The 19,504-nt window shown below is 37.4% G+C and overlaps 1 protein-coding gene, 1 long non-coding RNA gene and 1 pseudogene across 3 annotated transcripts; 1 reads left to right on the top strand and 2 right to left on the bottom strand.

Annotated features, from left to right (window-relative positions):
- Nucleotides 1–4,298: 4,298 nt before the first annotated feature.
- LOC104096947 (ABC transporter C family member 10-like) lies at nt 4,299–14,015 on the top strand (annotated as a pseudogene).
- LOC138893320 (uncharacterized) lies at nt 9,466–10,444 on the bottom strand. The gene is made up of 2 exons (XR_011408577.1): nt 10,202–10,444; nt 9,466–10,170 (listed from the first exon to the last, which is right to left on the bottom strand). It is a non-coding gene; the product is annotated as an uncharacterized lncRNA (long non-coding RNA).
- A 100-nt stretch (nt 14,016–14,115) lies between the features above and the next one.
- Nucleotides 14,116–17,765, bottom strand: LOC104096948 (G-type lectin S-receptor-like serine/threonine-protein kinase At5g24080). 2 transcript variants are annotated; one of them, XM_009603405.4, is made up of 5 exons: nt 17,376–17,765; nt 15,647–17,013; nt 15,350–15,530; nt 14,782–15,235; nt 14,116–14,683 (listed from the first exon to the last, which is right to left on the bottom strand). In XM_009603405.4, exons 1-5 carry the CDS (start codon nt 17,627–17,629, stop codon nt 14,345–14,347), a joined length of 2,595 nt encoding a protein of 864 aa, XP_009601700.1. In that variant the 5' UTR covers nt 17,630–17,765; the 3' UTR covers nt 14,116–14,344. The 2 variants fall into 2 exon arrangements, with proteins under 2 accessions (XP_009601700.1, XP_009601701.1); XM_009603406.4 differs by having other exon boundaries at nt 15,647–17,056; nt 17,376–17,510.
- Nucleotides 17,766–19,504: the final 1,739 nt, after the last annotated feature.

The raw sequence follows: 19,504 nt of genomic DNA, 5'->3' as shown, positions 1-19,504 counted from the left end.
GTTCACCCTAAGCCCATTAGTTATTGACCTTGGCTAATCTTCCAAGGATTAACACAAATGAAAATTGACTTTACCGTACTCCTTAGATCTTTTATTATTGCTTATTATAATTTTATTTTACTTCATCTTTATGTTGGCATGTGCTAATTATTATTTTTTTTCTTTTATGTGCATGACCGATTGGGCTTGTTGAGTCCATTTGGAACTCAGGCCTAAGCTTAGGGAAACGGGGCTGCTTCCTCACCTGTTGGAGTCTACCGCTGCTTTGAATCCAGCTGGGCCTAGCTACTTGCAAGCCCAATATCGAGAGTCTCTTCCTTCCCTTTATTTTAAAATGATTGATGTTATTATTTGTTGTTTCTATGTATATGTATTTAAAGGACTAACCTTATTATTGGATGTCTTTCGACATTATGATTGTTTAGGAAAATTAGGCAAACCAAGACTTATAAGTGAAAGGTAACTTCGATCATAGGGTTCATCTGGTTCAACCATTTCAACATTTTGAATCTTAAAATTTTGAGACTAAGTATTTAATAAACAAACAGCTTTCCTATTTATGTTTTCCGCTAATGAGTTTTCGGTGAATTTAGGTTTTGACATATTCGAAAAAATTAAAAAATGGAAACGAATCCTCTTTGAAAAATCTCCAAATTGATCACGTAGAATACATGAACTGTTTCAAAAGCAAAGGGCAATCATACACAACCGGGTTCGAAAGGAATAACACCAACGATTTTGAAAACACGAGGGCTTCTACTAGAGTAGTTTTTCTGAAACAAAACAAGGTATACCCGTTTTCAATAAATAGCATATTTTGAAGCAATCTCTTATTCTACAAGTTATAAAGATTCACAAATGAGTATCACCATTTTGAAGGAGATACACAACCTTTTCTCAAAAGATGAGTTCTTTTTCGAATAATATTCAAAACTTTTGCAAAGTCCAATAAACAACTTTAACCAATAATCAACTAAGATATAGATATTTCCTTCTTCGGAACCTAGCCTAATTTTAAGGAGCTACCTCAGGTAGATTTTAAGGGATGTCTAATACTTTCCCCTTAGAATAACTAGAACTCTTACCCAAATATCACTGGTTAGCAAACTATTAGGATAATAATTTTCACGGACTTATAAGTACCCTAGTATACCTTAAATATTAGGTGGTGACTCTTTTTTATCAACCTCAGAGGAACTACTAGTTGAATTTTGTTTTGACTTGTGCAAAATATGGTGCAACACTTAGTATGGTGGAATTCGATGTGATTTTAGGTTTGGATTGGTTATCTCCGTATCATGTTATTCTTGATTATCATGCTAAGACTGTGATGTTGGCTATGCCAGCATTGCCAAGGTTGGAACGGAGAGGTTCTGAGGGTTGTACTTCTAGTAGAGTGATTTCATTTTTGAAGGCTCAACGGATGGTGGAGAAGGGGTATTTGGCGTATCTGACCTTTGTTCAGGATGTTAGTGTTGATACTCCTACTATTGAGTCAGTTTCAGTAGTGAGGTAGTTTTCGGATGTTTAACCCGCAGACCTACCGGGCATGCCACCTGATAGGAATATTGATTTGATGTAGGGCACTCAGCCCATATCTATTCCACTGTATAGCATGGCTTCAGCGGAGCTGAAGGAATTAAAGGAAAAATTACAAGAGTTATTGGATACGGGGTTCAAGGCCTAGTGTATCACCTTGGGGTGCACCCGTGTTATTTGTTTAGAAGAAGGATGGCTCGATGACGATGTGCATTGACTACAGGAAATTGAACAGGGTGACTGTCAAGAACAAGTATCCATTGCATTATGTTGATGATTATTTGATCAACTTCAGGATGTTAGGGTATTTTTGAAGATTGACTTGAGATTAGGGAACCATCAGTTGAAGATCACAGCTTCGGGCATTCCTAAGATGGCCTTCAGGACTCGTTATGAGCACTATAAGTTTTTGGTAATGTCTTTTGGTTTGACTAATGCCCCAACAGCTTTCATGCATTTGATGAACTGTGTGTTCCAGCTTTATTTGGATTCCTTTGTCATTAAGTTCATTGATGATATCTTTGTATATTCCCGTAGTGCTGAGGAGTATGAGCAGCATTTGAGGATTGTGCTCTAGATTCTGAGGGAGAAGAAGTTATATGCAAAGAGTTTTGGTTGGACTCGGTAGCATTCTTGGGCCACATGGTGTCTAGTGAAGGGATCAAGGTGGATCCAAAGAAGATTGAGGCAGTTCAGAGTTGTCCCAAACCTTGTACTGATACACAGGTCAAGAGTTTCTTAGGTTTGGCTGGGTATTATCGTCGCTTCGTAGAGGGATTTTCATCTATTGTGACTAAGTTGACTCATAAAGGCGCTATTTTTAGATGGTTGGATGAGTGTGAGGAGTACTTTCAGAAGCTCAAGACTGATTTAACTACAACTCCTGTTTTGGTATTTCTTTCACGATCGGGGATGTATACTGTTTATCGTTATGATTCGTTTGTTAGTCTTGATTATGTGCTGATGCAGGACTGTAGGCTTGCCTACGCATCACGCTAGTTGAAGCCCAATTAGAAGAACTATCTGGTGCATGATTTGGAGCTAGCAGCTATTGTTCACGCACTCAAGATTTGGAGGCATTACTTATATGGCGTGTCTTGTGAGGTGTATACGGATCATCGGAGTCTTCAGCATCTATTTAAGCAGAAAGATTTTAATTTGAGGCAGCGGAGGTGGTTGGAGCTGTTGAAGGATTATGATATCATTATTCTTTTATCATTCGGGGAAGGCAAATGTGGTAGCATAAGCTTTGAGTAGAAAGGCGGATAGTATGTGGAGCTTGGCATTTATCCCAGCAGTAGAGAGGCCTTTGACTATGGATGTTCAGGCTTTGGCCAACAAATTTGCGAGATTGTATATTTCTGAGCCGAGCAGAGTTTTTGCTTGTGTTGTATCACAGTCGTCCTTGTTTGAGCGCATTAAGGCTCGCCAGTATGATGATCCCCACCTATTTGTCTTTAAAGACACGGTGCAGCGAGGTGGTACTAAGGAGATGACTATTGGTAATGATGGGGTATTGAGGCTTCGGGGTTAGATATGTATTCCTAATGTGGATGACTTGAGAGAGTTAATTCTTGGGGAGGCTCAGAGTTCGTGGTAATTCTATTCATCCGGGTGCTACGAAGATGTATAGTGACTTAAAGCAGCATTATTCGTGGTGGAGGATGAAGAAGGACATTATTGAGAATGTTTCTCGATGTCTGAATTGTCAGTAGGTCAAGTATGAGCATTAAAGCCCAGGTAGTTTGCTTCAGAGGTTAGATATACCGGAGTGGAAGTGGGAGCGTATCAGTATAGATTTTGTGGTGGGGTTACCGCGAATTTTGAGGAGATTTGACGCAGTTTGGATCATTGTGGACAGACTGACCAAGTGTGCAATTCATTCCTTCCTACACTTCGGAGCACTTGGCCAGTATCTACATCAGGGAGATTGTCCGGTTACATGGTGTGCTTGTATATATCATCTCAGATCGAGCCACTCTGTTTATATCGCACTTTTATAGGATTAGGGTTGGTCGAAATTCTTTTCTAAGTTTATTTCCAAAACCTAAAGTAATTTGCTCACCTTCTTGAGGTAAACAATTCCTAAAAGGATTCTGTTTTAATTTCCTTAACCGACTCCTTCACGCATCTTCCTTCCCATACAAATCTTACTGTAACTAATCTTCCTATATTGAACATAAATTCCTTCTCCCACTATTTTTCTTTTAGACCATGAACAGAATCTTTTCATGATTAGCCGAAATTATTTTTTCCAAACCAACTTGTACTAGGAGACGTCCTTCAGCTTCAGATCAATAGTCTTCAAGCAACCTAATTCTATTGCAAATGTTTGTTAATCATCAAAATCAATTTAGCTCATCTAAACAAATATCAAACCTTAGGCGTCTATTTTTTATGGAAAAGGTATATTTTCCAATGTTAATAGTAGGTTTTTAGAAGAAGAACTATCTAATGACTAATGAACTAATGAGCACTCCTTTTGGATGGATCCAACCCAAGAGCAATATTCCAACCATTGTTGACAATGTTGTTGGTGTTGCGTCACGGCAACCTCATGGTTGTACGTGCACCAGTATACCTAAGGTGTGTAAAAGGATGCCCGAGAAAAAAGTGTATAAAAGGAATTTTTGTGCAAGTTAGGAGATGATGTATGTATTAATATAACTCTATAAATTTAATTTTACTTAAACAATATGGATATGTTTTAAAAGGTAAACCTATAACTTTAAATCCAAGATCCGTATTTGATGGTTGTCAATCAGGTGGACACAAAACACCTACGTCTCTGTACGGTAATAGACAAGATCGATGGATCGAAGAAAATGGGCAAAATACAAAAACATAATAGGACGCGCGACGACAGAAAGGAGAATATTCGTCCGAGATATGAGCGATAACATTATGCGACTTCTCCGCTAACCTCTAACTTTACCTACACAATAGTAACTACCACATACACAGGAACTCACAGCATCTTGGACAAACAAATCATAACAGTGGCGAACAATTGGCAAAGGAAACCTTAACCATCACTTTGTCGATCATCAAAAAATAATACTCCTACTACATTGTTTATATAACATACCATGACGAACAAAGATACTGGCACTCGTTCTTGCTCTTAAAGAGTAGATTGTATTTGTTTGGCTATACTTTTGAGAGACGGCGTGTTTGTGTCCTCCTGGTTAGTACTTTTTTTTTTTTAGGTCTTGTCCTGTGGGATTTATTTATTCTGTAACTATGTCCTTGACTCCTTGCATGATATCGAAGTTGGCTAGTTTTTATTCATTTCTTTTCCTTATAATGCTCCAGAATGTTGTGGTTTGCTATAATTTATGCTGTTTCTTAATTGCATTTTGGATCTCGCGCTTGAATTTTATTAATCTATACCGAGTATTTTATGACCGTTGTTTAGCCACGGGCGAATACATCCATTTATAAGCCTGTAAGCATCACGTAATTAAACACGAATTTAACTGATGTACAAAAATTTTACATGTTATAACCAGTTGTAGCAGGTTTGTTACCTTATTTTTCAGGTAACTTGGTATTATTAGTTACCTGCAATTATCTCTAATATGACTTGATAGTGTAATAAAACTATTACACTATTAGTGCATTAAAGCTAAACTCATTAAACTCTCCCCATTTTCATGGAGTCTTTCTTGTTTTCAGCTTCTTTCTCATACTTACCTTAAGCTTATAGTATCAGCGTCGGAGGTAGAGTGATGCTCTTTCACAGTGATCAGTTTTATTGACACGTATAAAAGATAGACTAAGGTGTTTAGGTATGGTCTTTCAATTAGCGAAATAGTTGAAAAGTTTCCTTACCTTCCTTTACCAGTTCAAATACATAAATAAAAAAGTTTTATCATTTCTCCTCCTTCCTACAATGTTAGTACTATTGTAATCTTTATGGAGTATTATATTGGTTAGTAAGTTGTAACAAGATTGTCTCTTCATTAGCATAAATGATTTTGATAGACATACTTGACATAAGGGGTGAAAATTTTCTTTTCAAATGAATTTATAAAACTCAAAGTAAATTTTGCAGGGAAAAGAAATTGGACAAGGAAATGGAGGACCTTTGGACTGTATTTTGTGGGGCACCTGGTTGCTCGGACGATAATGTAAAGCTTTGCCGTGCTGATTTTGGGTCAATGACAGATCCTTCATCCTGTATCAATCATATGTCGATCATTTGTTTTGATGTTATACTTCTGCTCATCTTCCTATTTACTCTGTTTTATAAGGCATCCCTAAGAGCAACCAAAATTCCTGCTCGCTTTCATGGGTTTTCGCGTTTGCAGTTGATTTCTGCTATTTTTAACGGCTTCCTAGGATTGATATATTTGTCTTTTGGCATTTGGATTTTAGAAGACAAGGAGATGAAAACCCAAAGTTCATTACCTCTGCACTGGTGGTTACTAATCTTGTTTCACGGAATGACATGGTTATTAGTAAGTTGTACCACAAGCCTTGGAGGAAAACATTTTTCAAAAACCCCTATGAGGCTTTTGTCAGTTCTTTCTTTCATGTTTGCTGGGATTTCTAGCGGTTTATCTTTTTTTTCTCATTCCTGACAAAAGGGCATCAGTGAAGATAGCTTTGGATGTATTGTCTTCCCTAGGAGCATGTTTATTGTTGTTATGCACCTATAAAGGGCTAAAGCAGGAAGATGTCATTCGAAATGATCTTTATGCTCCCTTAAATAATGCTGTCAATGGGATCGGTAAAACTAATTCTGTTAGCTCCCTCACTCCATTTGCTAAGGCTGGAATCTTTAGTAAAATGTCATTTTGGTGGCTGAATCCTCTGATGAAGAAGGGGAAGGAGAAAACTCTCGAGGATGAGGACATACCCGGATTACGTGAGGCAGATCGTGCAGAATCATGTTACTTATTGTTTGAGGAGCTATTGAACAAACAGAAACAAGTTGATCCCTCTTCCCAGCCATCAGTTTTCAAGACAATTGTCTTATGTCACCGGAAAGAGATTATTGTCTCAGGATTATTTGCACTGCTGAAAATAAGTACTCTTTCAGCAGGTCCTTTGCTTCTCAATGCCTTCATCAAGGTTGCTGAAGGAAATGCAAGTTTCAAAAATGAGGGACTTTTCTTGGCCATTCTGCTTTTTACTTCAAAGAGCTTGGAGTCATTGTCACAAAGACAGTGGTACTTCAGGAGCAGACTAATTGGTCTAAAAGTGAGATCTTTACTTACAGCGGCCATTTATAGGAAGCAAATTAGATTATCTAATTCAGCCAAGCTGATACACTCCAGTGGTGAGATTATGAACTATGTTACTGTGGATGCTTATCGGATTGGAGAGTTTCCTTTTTGGATGCATCAGACCTGGACAACAAGTGTCCAGCTCTGCTTTGCACTTATAATTCTCTTTTGCACCGTTGAGCTTGCAACTGTTGCATCCTTGGTAGTGATTATACTAACTGTGCTGTGCAATACTCCCCTTGCAAAGTTACAGCATAAGTTCCAGTCCAAGTTGATGGTTGCACAAGACGATAGGCTAAAAGCTATTTCAGAGGCTCTTGTTAGTATGAAGGTTCTAAGATTATATGCATGGGAAGCCCATTTCAAAAATGTTATCCAGAATTTGAGGCAAGTAGAAGAAAAGTGGTTATCAGCAGTTCAGTTGCGTAGATCATACAATAGCTTCCTTTTTTGGTCATCTCCTGTTTTGGTCTCTGCTGCTACTTTTGGGACTTGTTATTTCTTTGGCATTCAGCTAAACGCAAGCAACGTTTTTACATTTGTGGCGACTTTGCGCCTGGTTCACGATCCTGTTAGAACAATTCCGGATGTTATTGGTATGGTAATTCAAGCAAAGGTTGCCTTTGAGAGGATTATCAGGTTCCTTGAGGCATCTGAGCTGGAAATGGCAAATTTGAGACAAAAACACATCAGAAGCACAGATCATTCTGTACTCATCAAATCAGCTAATCTCTCATGGGAAGAGAATCCATCGCGACCAACACTCAGAAATATTAATTTGGAGGTTAAACCGGGTGAGAAGGTTGCTATATGTGGGGAAGTTGGGTCAGGAAAGTCAACTCTTCTGGCAACAATTCTGGGAGAGGTTCCGAGTATACAAGGAACAGTAAGTTGTAGTGGCTGGTTCCTTCTTTCCTAGTTGGTTAGGTAATAAGTAGCAGGATTAAAGTTTTCATTTTCAGGCATAATGATAATTTGGTTTATTTCACTCAAAGTTTGAGAAAAATTTAGTGTCTATGGCTGATCCTTAATACTTTCTATTATCTGCAGGTTCAAGTATATGGAACAACTGCCTACGTCTCTCAATCAGCATGGATTCAGACAGGAACAATACGAGAGAATATTTTGTTTGGTTCTCCATTGGATAGCCTGAGGTACCAGCAAACTTTGGAGAAGTGTTCACTGTTAAAAGATCTTGAGTTACTACCTTATGGTGATCTCACGGAAATAGGAGGAAGAGGAGTCAATCTTAGCGGTGGACAAAAGCAGAGAATTCAACTTGCTCGTGCACTGTATCATGATGCTGATATATATCTGTTGGATGACCCGTTCAGTGCTATAGATGCACATACCGCTGCAAGCCTATTCAATGTGAGCATCGCTTTCTTCAATGATGTGATTCTTATCATTTCTTGCCATTTTTCAAGCTCAATTCATCCTTTGCAGGAATACATCATGGAAGCTCTCTCTGGGAAGACTGTCTTACTTGTGACGCATCAAGTTGATTTTCTTCCTGCATTCGATGTGGTTCTGGTTAGCTTTTCTACATGAAGTTCTCTCTCCAATTTGTTTTTTGTCATTGTCTGTTATATATTCTGCTTCTAGTGTGTCTCTCCTCTAGTTAAATCAATCTTCTGAAATTATGTGTATAATGACCATGCGTGTATCAAATATATATCTACTTTGATCTGCAGTTAATGTCAGATGGAGAAATTTTACGCTCAGCTTCATATCATCAGTTATTGGCATTGAGCAAAGAATTTCAAGACTTGGTTAGTGCGCACAAAGAGACTGCTGGTTCAGAAAGGGTTGCAGAGGTTTTTTCTTCACCAAGAAGTGAAACTTGTACAAGAGAAATTCACAATAAGGATACTGCTAAACAACCCGAAACGTCAGGAGGTGATCAGTTGATCAAGCAAGAGGAGCGGGAAGTTGGAGACAGTGGATTTAAGCCTTATGTTCAGTATTTAAATCAGAATAAGGGATACTTGTTCTTTGCCATGGCTGTTCTCTCGCAACTTGCATTTGTGGTCGGCCAGATTTTACAGAACTCCTGGATGGCCGCAAATGTTGAAAATTCTGAAGTTAGCACTTTGAGACTGATTTCAGTTTACTTGCTAATTGGAGTTGCATCCACACTGTGTTTGCTCTCTAGATCTCTATTGACAGTTGTTTTGGGTTTGCAATCATCAAAATCCTTGTTCTCTCGGCTACTAAATTCTCTTTTCCGCGCACCTATGTCATTTTATGACTCTACACCTTTGGGAAGGATACTGAGCAGGGTAAATATCTCAAACGTGACCATCAAGAAAATAAATGATAATAAGTATGTTCAAGGACCTAACTAATTTTGCTACATTTTCACTTTCCCCATCCCATTATTGCAGGTCTCATCAGATTTGAGTATTGTTGATCTTGACATCCCATTCAACTTGATTTTTGCTGTTGCAGCTACCACAAACTTTTATTCTAATCTTGCAGTACTAGCTGTTGTTACTTGGCAAGTTTTGTTTGTTTCCATCCCGATGGTTTATGTGGCCGTTCGCTTACAGGTAATAGTTATATTTTCATTTATGCTCTCTGTATCCTTTAATCACACACTCAATACACTTTTTAAGGTTCTTAAGTGTTAGGATCGAAATAACAAGGCGTCATGCGGAAGCTAACAAGGTAAACCTTAGGCGACAATAAATTAGACGAAATGAAAAATATATTAAACTAGGCATAATAATTTATTATGGTTTGGTCAACCGACCTACATATGATTTATCACTAATATAAAAAGAAAAAATAAAGTTTTTGAGATAATAGTCTCCCCTAAACAAAACTCTCTAAAAGGCTACATTGCAGGGGTTGTGTTATTATCATGTGATAAGAAACCTCAATTTATTAAAAAAAAAAAAAAAACTTCTCTTCCAAGAAAAGGATTAGTCAAATATGGAAGAGGCCTCTTCCATCAAGAATTTTGTTCCACCAAGAAAATCTTTTTCTTTTCCAACAACAAAATTAATTTTAATTACGGTAGAATTTAGGACAAATCCTAACAATTCTCCTATTTGGCCTGAATTTTTCTAACAAAATTTTATCATTCTTTTTCACATAACCTTCATCACTGCTGCTTGCCATGATTGAAAATAGAAACGGGTTAAATTGGAGCTTTGTGCGTTAAAAGAGAGCACGTGTTAAAAATATTGGAGTCCATAAGCATGGATTAAAAATGATATTTTGCTTTTAAAGATGCAGCAGCACGAATGCTGAAAATATGGATGAAAGTTTTATCAATACATGTGGTACTCCGAACTTTTCTTTTTTGATAAAAAAATCCATTATCGTCAAATTGGTTGTTGCTTGATTTGAACTCGCTTGAACTTGTCTTCAACCTCGATTCAACCATTGGCTTTGATACCACTTGTTGGCATTGAAATAACCTGGCGCATGCGAAAGCTAACAAAAATAACTTTCATGACGATAAATGAGGCATATCAAATGAGACTATCATGTAAAGCGACTTGGTTAATTGACCTACATTTATAAGAGAGGAAATTTAAAAAAAACTAATACTAATATAAAAGAAAATATTAAAATATGAATCTCCCCCTAAACGTGATTTTCTTAATGACTACATTGTGGATATTATTGCTGTTGTGAGAAGCAGGGATTCTCAATTTATAGATGTCCTTCCAAGAAAAGGATTAGTTACGTGAGGAGAAGCCTCAATTTATCGAAATGCAAAACTTCTCTTCGAGGTCAAATATGGAAGAGACATTTTCGGCCAAGAATTCTGTTCCACCAAGAATTTTTTTTTGTTTTCCACCAAGAAAAGTAATTTTAATTATGGTAGAATTAAGATGTCAGTGCAAATCCAAACATTTAAGTCTTTCAATGTCAGATTTGAATTTCACGTCTCTTTGTCAATATTGTTAGGATCGAAATAACATGATGCACACGGAAGCTAACAATACAAAGCTGGTGGACGATAAATCAGACAGTAAAGAAAATATACTAAAGAATAGGATATTATAATGGGGTTTGAACAATTGACCTACATATAAAAACTAGTATAAAAATATAAAAACTATTGAGGTAATAATCTCCCTTAAACAAGATTCTTTAATGACTACATTGTGGATGCTATTGTTGTTGTGAGAAGCAGAAATCCTCAATTTATAAAAGTGTAAAACTTCTCTTCCAAATAAAGGATAGGCATATGAAGGAAACTTAATACTTTTAGGAGTCTTTTTTCCTATGTTCAAGAAAGAGAGTCTTAATAGGATAGAAATTCAGCGCAAAATTCTAACAATTCTCCTCTTGACCTGAATTGTTTTTACAAAGCTTGATTTGCCTTCTTTACATAATCTTCATCATTCCTGCTTGCCATGATTAAACACGGGTATAAGTTAAAATTGTAACTCCGTGCATTAAAAGCAAGCACCGGTTAAAAATGTTGGTTTTAAAGATGCAGTACTAGGAATGTTGAAAATAGAGGGTTGAAAGTCTCCATATGTAGTATTTCAGACATATTGTTTTGGGATATGTCAAATTGATTGTTGCTTGATCTGAACCCGCCTTGAACTTGTCTTCAACCTTGCTTCAACCATTGGCTCTGATACCACTTGTTGGGATCGAAATAATATGGTGCATGCGGAAGCTAACAATACAAAGTTAGCGGACGATAATCAGACAATAAAGAAAATATACTAAAAAATAGGATATTATAATGGTGTTTGGTTAATGACCTACATATAAAAACTAGTATAAAAATATAAAAACTATTGAGAGAATAATCTCCCTTAAACAAAATTCTTTAATGACTATATTGTGGATGTTTTTTTCCTTTGTTCAAGAAAGAGAGTCCTAATATGACAGAAATTCAGGTCAAAATCCTAACAAATATCTTAATATCTTTTTCAATAACTATGGACACAAACTTAATAGTTTCATGATACTTCAGTTTCTAATAGGTCAGAGATTCTCTGCCAAGGATTAGGGAGAATTAGAAAGTTTAATCCTGTGCTTCCAGCCGAACTGATAAATAATGATATTTTGTATTCTATTTTTCCACAGAGATACTACTTTGCATCATCCAAAGAGTTGATGCGGATCAACGGAACTACCAAATCATTTGTGGCCAACCATCTTGCAGAATCCATTGCTGGAGCTGTGACTATAAGGGCATTTAAAGAGGAAGACAGATTTTTTGTGAAAACTTTTGAACTAATTGATATGAATGCCAGTCCCTTCTTCCACAACTTCTCAGCAAATGAGTGGGTGATTCAACGGCTGGAAACTTTAAGTGCAACTGTTCTTGCTTCCTCAGCACTTTGCATGGTTTTACTTCCTCCCGGGACTTTCAGCTCTGGTACGTTACCAATTCATGTTATGCTTGGAATTGGATTTAAAAAGCTGGTACTTCTGGTTCCTCGTTACCTTTGATCGTTATGTAAAACAAAATTTTCTAATGACTACCTGTTAATGCTATTGCAGGATTTATTGGGATGGCTTTGTCTTATGGTCTTTCCCTAAACTTGACCCTTGTTTCTTCCATTCAATATCAGTGCACTTTGGTGAACTATATCATTTCTGTGGAAAGACTTAACCAGTATATGCGCATACCAAGTGAAGCTCCTGAAATTTTAAAAGAGAACCGTCCCCCAGTTGATTGGCCTTCGAGGGGTAAAGTTGAAATTCAAGATTTGCAGGTAAAACTTAATCTAATCTAATTTCCATTCTTTTGGGATGTTGAACATACTACTGAGTATGCCTCAAAGCAGATAAGATATAGGGAGGAATCCACACTTGTTCTTAGAGGGATCAGCTGTACATTTGAAGGAGGTGACAAAGTTGGTATTGTTGGCCGGACTGGCAGTGGCAAGAGTACACTAATCAGCGCACTATTTCTACTAGTGGAGCCTGCAGGTGGAAGGATTGTGGTTGATGGAGTAGACATTTGTAAAATTGGTCTTCATGATTTAAGGTCCCATTTCGGGGTTATACCTCAGGATCCTACTTTGTTCAATGGAACAGTGAGATGCAATTTAGATCCCCTATGTCAGCATACTGACCAGGAAATTTGGGAGGTAATAAGCTTTTACTTACTATACATTAAGCCATTATTTTTAGCATTCAGGTGATAAATAGCATAGCATTTTTCTGATGACTTATTGTCATTTTTATCTTCATTGGGAAAGGTTCTTGGGAAATGTCAGCTACGTGAGGCAGTTAAGGAAAAAGAGAAGGGGCTTGATTCCTTGGGTAATCTTCTGAACATGTCTGATTCTTCTATACAAGTAGATTCTTCCTGACCATGGACTCGTTTCAGTTGTGGAAGATGGGTCGAACTGGAGCATGGGGCAGCGACAGCTGTTCTGTTTGGGGCGTGCTCTTTTGAGGAAAAGCAAGATATTGGTTCTTGATGAAGCGACTGCATCAATTGACAATGCCACTGATATGGTATTGCAGAAAACTATCAGGACAGAATTTGCCAACTGCACTGTAATTACAGTTGCCCATAGAATACCCACTGTAATGGATTGTACGATGGTTCTGGCCATTAGTGATGGTAAGACCTATCTGTTTACTTTTCAATACTTCCATGCTTAGAAGTTTAGTTATAATGTTAATCCCACAATGTTATCCTGAAGACTTACTTATGGTTGCTTATACAGGAAAACTAGTGGAGTATGATGAACCTATGAAGCTGATGAAGAATGAAGGGTCGCTCTTTGGGCAGCTCGTCAAGGAGTATTGGTCTCATTATCACTTAGCGAAAGCACATTGAAGCCAACTGTATATCTGCAATACGTTTTGTGGCGCATCAAACTTCACATATGTTGCCTAATTGCAACCCAAATTAGCCCATTGAGAGAATCACTAAACTCAACGTTTATCTAGTTTTGGCATGGGAATTGATGTAGAACAAGATTAGGAATCAGGACTAAAAACTGAGCGGGACACTTTTTCTTTTTGACAATGGTGGTGCCCAGGTCAGCTCGCGCACCTCGACTATTCAACAGTGAAAGAGCTCGGAATTTTCTCTAAATGTTAGTATATAGCTTGCTGTAGGCAGTTGCAACTGGGGAAGTTTGGTAGGTAGTGATCTAAGCAACTGCAACTTACTAGCTTAGCTTACCAGTTTTATTCATTTTGTAAACTTTTAACTAGGCATGCTGGTACAGGATCATGAATGTACCATCTTCCAGTTCTATGAATGAAAATTCTTTCCACCTTTTCGAACATCACTATAGGTGTTTTGACACAAAAATCTCCCTCTAATTCCTTCATTCCACTGTTTTTCCACATACAAAAGGATTTATACAGAAGAAATAATAAGAGAGCAGAGGAATGGAGTGAAACTAAAGAATAAAGAGAAGCAATCAGTGAGTTCCTGCAAAGTGCATGATGCTGTTGAAACACATGATACAAAAGTGGTTTTGTCCCTCTCTTTTTTTCCTTGGGATTTTTTTTTGGGAGGGGTTGAGCCAGGAATGGGGGAGAAGGGGAATGAACAATCAAAGAATATGCAATTGCATAATCATAACAACACTTTGAGATGAGCTCCATTTCACCTTGAGCTATCTAGGTGAGATAGTGGAGTGACTGCATGTAGCATAAGATGATGGATGAGTAGCGACGGAGAAGGAACTATACTGATTCAGCTCCCTCTTCATTGACTTGTATACATGATCTAAGCCTTCCTCTATTAACTCCAAAACTGTCTGTGGCATTGGTGGCATAATAATGTCAACCGATCCTTCCAACATCTTCACCACTTCTCCCATGGAAGGCCTGTTTGAAACCTCATCCTGAATACACCAGAAAGCAACTATCAATGCTCTCATTACCTCTTTTTCTTCTACTGCTCCTTTAAGTCGCCTGTCTACAACTTTTACGGGTGTTCCACTAGTCATCTCCTGGAAAGAAGAAAGAGAAAAACAGTGAAGACTACATGTGCCAGAAACGAGGCAACAATATGAGTCAAATTAAAGATTGTGTCAAGTGAAGTGCATACCTTGTAAGCCCATCCGGGATAAAAGAAGTCGTCTGCATCACAAGTCATATCAAGATTTCTCCGGCCACCAATGATCTCTAGAAGAAGCATACCATAGCTGTAAACATCAGCTTTTACAGTAATAGGCCGATTGCTGATCCATTCGGGAGCTAAATAACCTCTGGTTCCTCGGACCATAGTGACAACGTGGGAGTGCTCTCTCACCATTAACTTAGCTAGTCCAAAATCAGATACTTTAGGGCAGAAATTCTCATCCAGAAGTATGTTCTCTGGCTTGATGTCACAGTGTATTATTCTGTCCCTACACTGCTCATGAAAATAGGCTATCCCTTGTGCAGTACCAACTGCTATGCGGAAACGTGATGACCAATCTAGTAGTCTATCTCTTGTACTAAGTGAATGAAATATCCACTTGTCCAATGAACCATTTTTCATGAATTCATAAACTAGCAGCCTGCCAAAGAATGAAATTGTTTAGTGAAAGTTGAGCTAATCCTGACTACGATGCAACACCTATACATACTTCCCATGCTATACTTCACAAATTACAATGGAAGAAGTTACTTACCTTTGAGTTCCCTCAGAACAGTATCCACATAGACGAACCAAGTTCAAATGATGCATAGAGCCAATGGTTTTAACCTCTGTTATGAATTCCTTCTCCCCATGAGGTGAAACTTTATCAAGTTTCTTTACTGCAATTAATGTTCCATCTTTTAGGCATCCCTTGTATACACTGCCAAATCCACCTGTCAACACAGTACTGTTACTAATTATGTCCTTAAAGAAACCAGTGATCTGTGTTTGGGTTCACATAGTTTGAGTGCTTAGTAGCACAGAAGTAATAAAATGTTCATATCTTTACCTGTTCCAAGTAACTGGGAAAAATTGGTAGTCCAACCTAGCAGGTCGCGGTAGCTGAAACTAACTGGAGCTCCTGACAAAAGCAAAGAACCCTCAAGTGTCCTCTTTAAGGATCTTTTTCTATGGATATTAATATATAACAAACAACCGAGCAGGCCAATAAGAACTGCCATGCTCAGGACTATAGGAAGTACCAAAACCTTCTCGTGCATACTCTCTGACTCGTCTGATGAATCCCCAGGTGTTCTGCTACCGCTTGCTCCAGATGCTGAGGCATTGGCCTCAACCTTCACAAATAAAGTTGAAACAGGATCCTCAAATCCACCAAATTCCAAGCTCCTGAGTAACCAACAATAAGCCTTCTCCTCACTAAGGCCGTAAACAGAAGCAACACAATCACAGTTTGATAAGCAAGCATCACCACATTTGGACACAGTCCCTTTATCACTATAATTTCCTATGACAGATGATTCTGAGAAATAATAATTTGTTTTCTGAACAGTAGAAATCTTGAACTGAGACATCAAGTTTTCATGCTGAGGTCCGCATTTCCCTGTCACTGAAGAATTTCCTGAACATGAGACATCATTTCCCACCTTAGCAGTCCCTGGCAAACATGTGCAAGAAGCATTCGTCTTGCTTCTGTCTAAATTACATATCCCATTGCCACAAATTCCAGAAATATCACATGGATTGGACACAGCTGCCCACTCTGGAACCCATTGCCTTGATCCATTCACATCATTATCCCATCGATACAAACGTATATTTCCATTAACCTCGAGGGTTAATCGACGAAGAACAGATAGCACATTGGAATTCCTTTGATAAACATCCGACGATAGGCCTCCATAATCTCCATCATTTTTATATACATAAACTGCTCCATGTAAAGATGAGCCATAAACCATACCAAAGCTTCCTGCTTTATTCAATACTGCAATAACATCTCCAGTCACATTTGATATTTCAGGTCCTGACCAATAAGAAAAGTTGCTGTAAGATTCAGGCGACCAGGTGTATGACTTAGGCACATTATAGGTCAATGCAAGGCTTAGTGAAGTAGGCTGCTGCAACATTTTTAAAGTATAGTAACCACCATGAGAAGATGATTTTGTTGATGTTAATTCTAGTGAAACTGTTAAGGGTTGACCAGGTAGGAGAGTATCAGATGGATATGCAAAGCTTTGCCATGCGACGCTTAGGTTGGTGCTGTAGAGAATGAAGTTGCCATTTTCAGACATGACAGCCAACTCGACGCCTGCTTCCAAGGTGTTTGATGCCCACACTGTGGTGTCTCCATCCATCAACATGAGATTTCCTGTGGTGTCAAACTCCAAGATTGCATCTTTGCTGACTGGGGAATTTCTATTTAGATGATTGAGACAAAATGGCCAAAAAGTTATATTACCTGCAAAAGCTTGATTAAAAACTAGAGGTGGAGGAATATTTTCTGCTTTTCTTAGTCTTGAAACAGAATAACATTTCTAATCTACAACTCCATACTTATGTCCACTTGAGCCATTTCAAGAACTTGTTATTTACCATAAAATTTCAAATCTAACACTTAATGAAGAGAAAAGAGAAGCTACAATTTAAATCATGCAAATTTTTCATCCTACATTCCTACTAATAAGTAAAGAATTTAAGTTGTATACGGTGTAAAGTATCTTACACTATCAACTCGTAATGGATAAGCTAATCACATTTGAACATTGGTTTACACTTACATATTAGGAGACCAAACTATGGTTCTGTCTCCTGGAAGTTGTGCAAACCAAATTGCCAATTGATAGTGATCATTAGAGTCTGCTGTTGGTGTGAAGCCAAAAGCAAAGGTTCCATTGTCAGAAAACCATGCTTGGTTCTCTTTAGCTAACAATCTTGAACCCAAGCGAACCCGACCAGACACTATAGAGCCAGAAAGCTCTATTAGAAAGAACAAGAGCAAAGCCAAAGCATAGTAGAGGAAACAGGGAGCCATATGTGAAAATTTGGAAGTGGAATTCTATTTCAGGAAAATCAACTTGACATTGTAATAGTCTTTTGAGTCCTTATTAAAAGAGAAGGAATTGGTAGATGAAGAAAAGTTTTTAAGAGGATTTCAAAAGTTCGTAGTTGCGTATTGGGAAGTAAAGTGGAGATTAAATTCAGAACAAGTGTACAATGGTGGTTGGTTGGTGAGCTACAACGTTGAAAAATGACCAAATTATTGGAATGGTCGGTTCTGGTATTTGGCGCCACGTGTTTATTCAATTTCTTTGTTGCTTTCAAACTATAAAAGCACTGAATCATTGAACTTATAAAACTGGACTGCACTTATTCTTGATTTCACACTTTATCATTAGCAACAAATGGGTGAGCTCCAAATTCTCATTCATGAAAAACCAAGTATTCTAATGAAGATCCATCTTTTTTCCCCCATTCTCACCTATGTCATCAACAGTGTAGGAATGCAAAGAGGACTATAGTTCCTTCTTCTCAAGCTAATATCTTTTAGCTTGCTGTGTAAAGTTATGCTGCAAAAAGAAAAAGAAAAAAAGTAGGAAGTTTTTCTTATGGTAATTAGCTTTGAACTCTGCATTCAGAAGTGGTCATTTATGAATTATTTGGTGTTCTTTTGTATAGCATCAAAAGATTTCTTATTTGGGAGTTGAAAGCCTTAATTCGTCTATGAGACTCTTAAGAGCACATAAATTCGACATTGAGGGCAATGGCCGGCTAATTTAGCCTTTTCTAGCGTAATACTTTTATCGTAAGGTTGGGTCTTTAGTTCAGGCTTAGTTTCATGTCATTTTAGATTTACCTCAATTCATATTACTTTTAACTCAATCGGTCATCATAATGCATGTTGACCTCAGAAAATCTTCCCTAATTTAATCTTTTATTTGTGCTATTTTCTATCTATGTCGAAAGTGATCATTTCTAATCTTGTCTAATCTATATGATCATATATTCATCTTAATATTTATATTTCTAATACAACTAATTTTGGGATATGTTGGGCCATAAAGGCATAACATCTATTCCGACATACCATTGTTTATGTCGTGAGGGGAAGATTACCAAGTAATATAAGGAAATTATACTTCACTTCCTTAACTAATATGAAATTTGATATTCCCTCACATAAGACTGGGCAACTAGAGCATGGATCACATAATAAGAGGTCCAACATTAAAAAACACATCAACAAGGACTGATGGGTCTTAGTTTTCGCATGGGCTCATCATCTGATGTAGATCAATCGATGCAAGAGGGAGAAGCGGAAATTGGTAGCTTTCAAGAACCAATAGAAACAAACGAGGCTCTGATACCATAATTAAAAAAAAAGAATTTTTAGCCACTATATCTATTAGTAAGAGTTATGCATTTTAAAAAGAAAAAAATAAAATACAATAGCTAACCCAATTTTAGTATTAGTAACCCACCCCATTAATTAAGGGATCCATTAAATCTATATACTTTTTACTACATTTTCTCTTTTCTAACGGAATACTTGTAAGGTTGAGTCTTCCGTTCAGGCTTAGTATCATGTCATTTTAGATTTACCTCATTTCTTGTTACTTTTAACTCAATCAGTCATCATAATGCATGTTGACCTCAAACAATCTTCCCTAATTTAATCTTTTATTTGTGCTATTTTCTATCTACGTTGAAAGTGATCATTTCTAAAAGTCTCTGAGACTCTAAAGAGAACATAAATTCGACATTGAGAGCAATGGTGTGCTAATTTAGCATTTTCTAACGTAATACTTGTAAGGTTGGGTCATTAGTTCAGGCTTAGTTTCATGACATTTTAGATTTACCTCATTTCTTGTTACTTTTACTTGCCGAAATATCTCAAAGATTATAAAAA

This window comes from Nicotiana tomentosiformis, chromosome 6 (assembly GCF_000390325.3).
Source record: "Nicotiana tomentosiformis chromosome 6, ASM39032v3, whole genome shotgun sequence".
Classification (NCBI taxonomy): Eukaryota; Viridiplantae; Streptophyta; class Magnoliopsida; order Solanales; family Solanaceae; genus Nicotiana; species Nicotiana tomentosiformis.
Note: the sequence above shows the minus strand (reverse complement) of the source record. Positions and strands in the feature narration are given on the sequence as shown.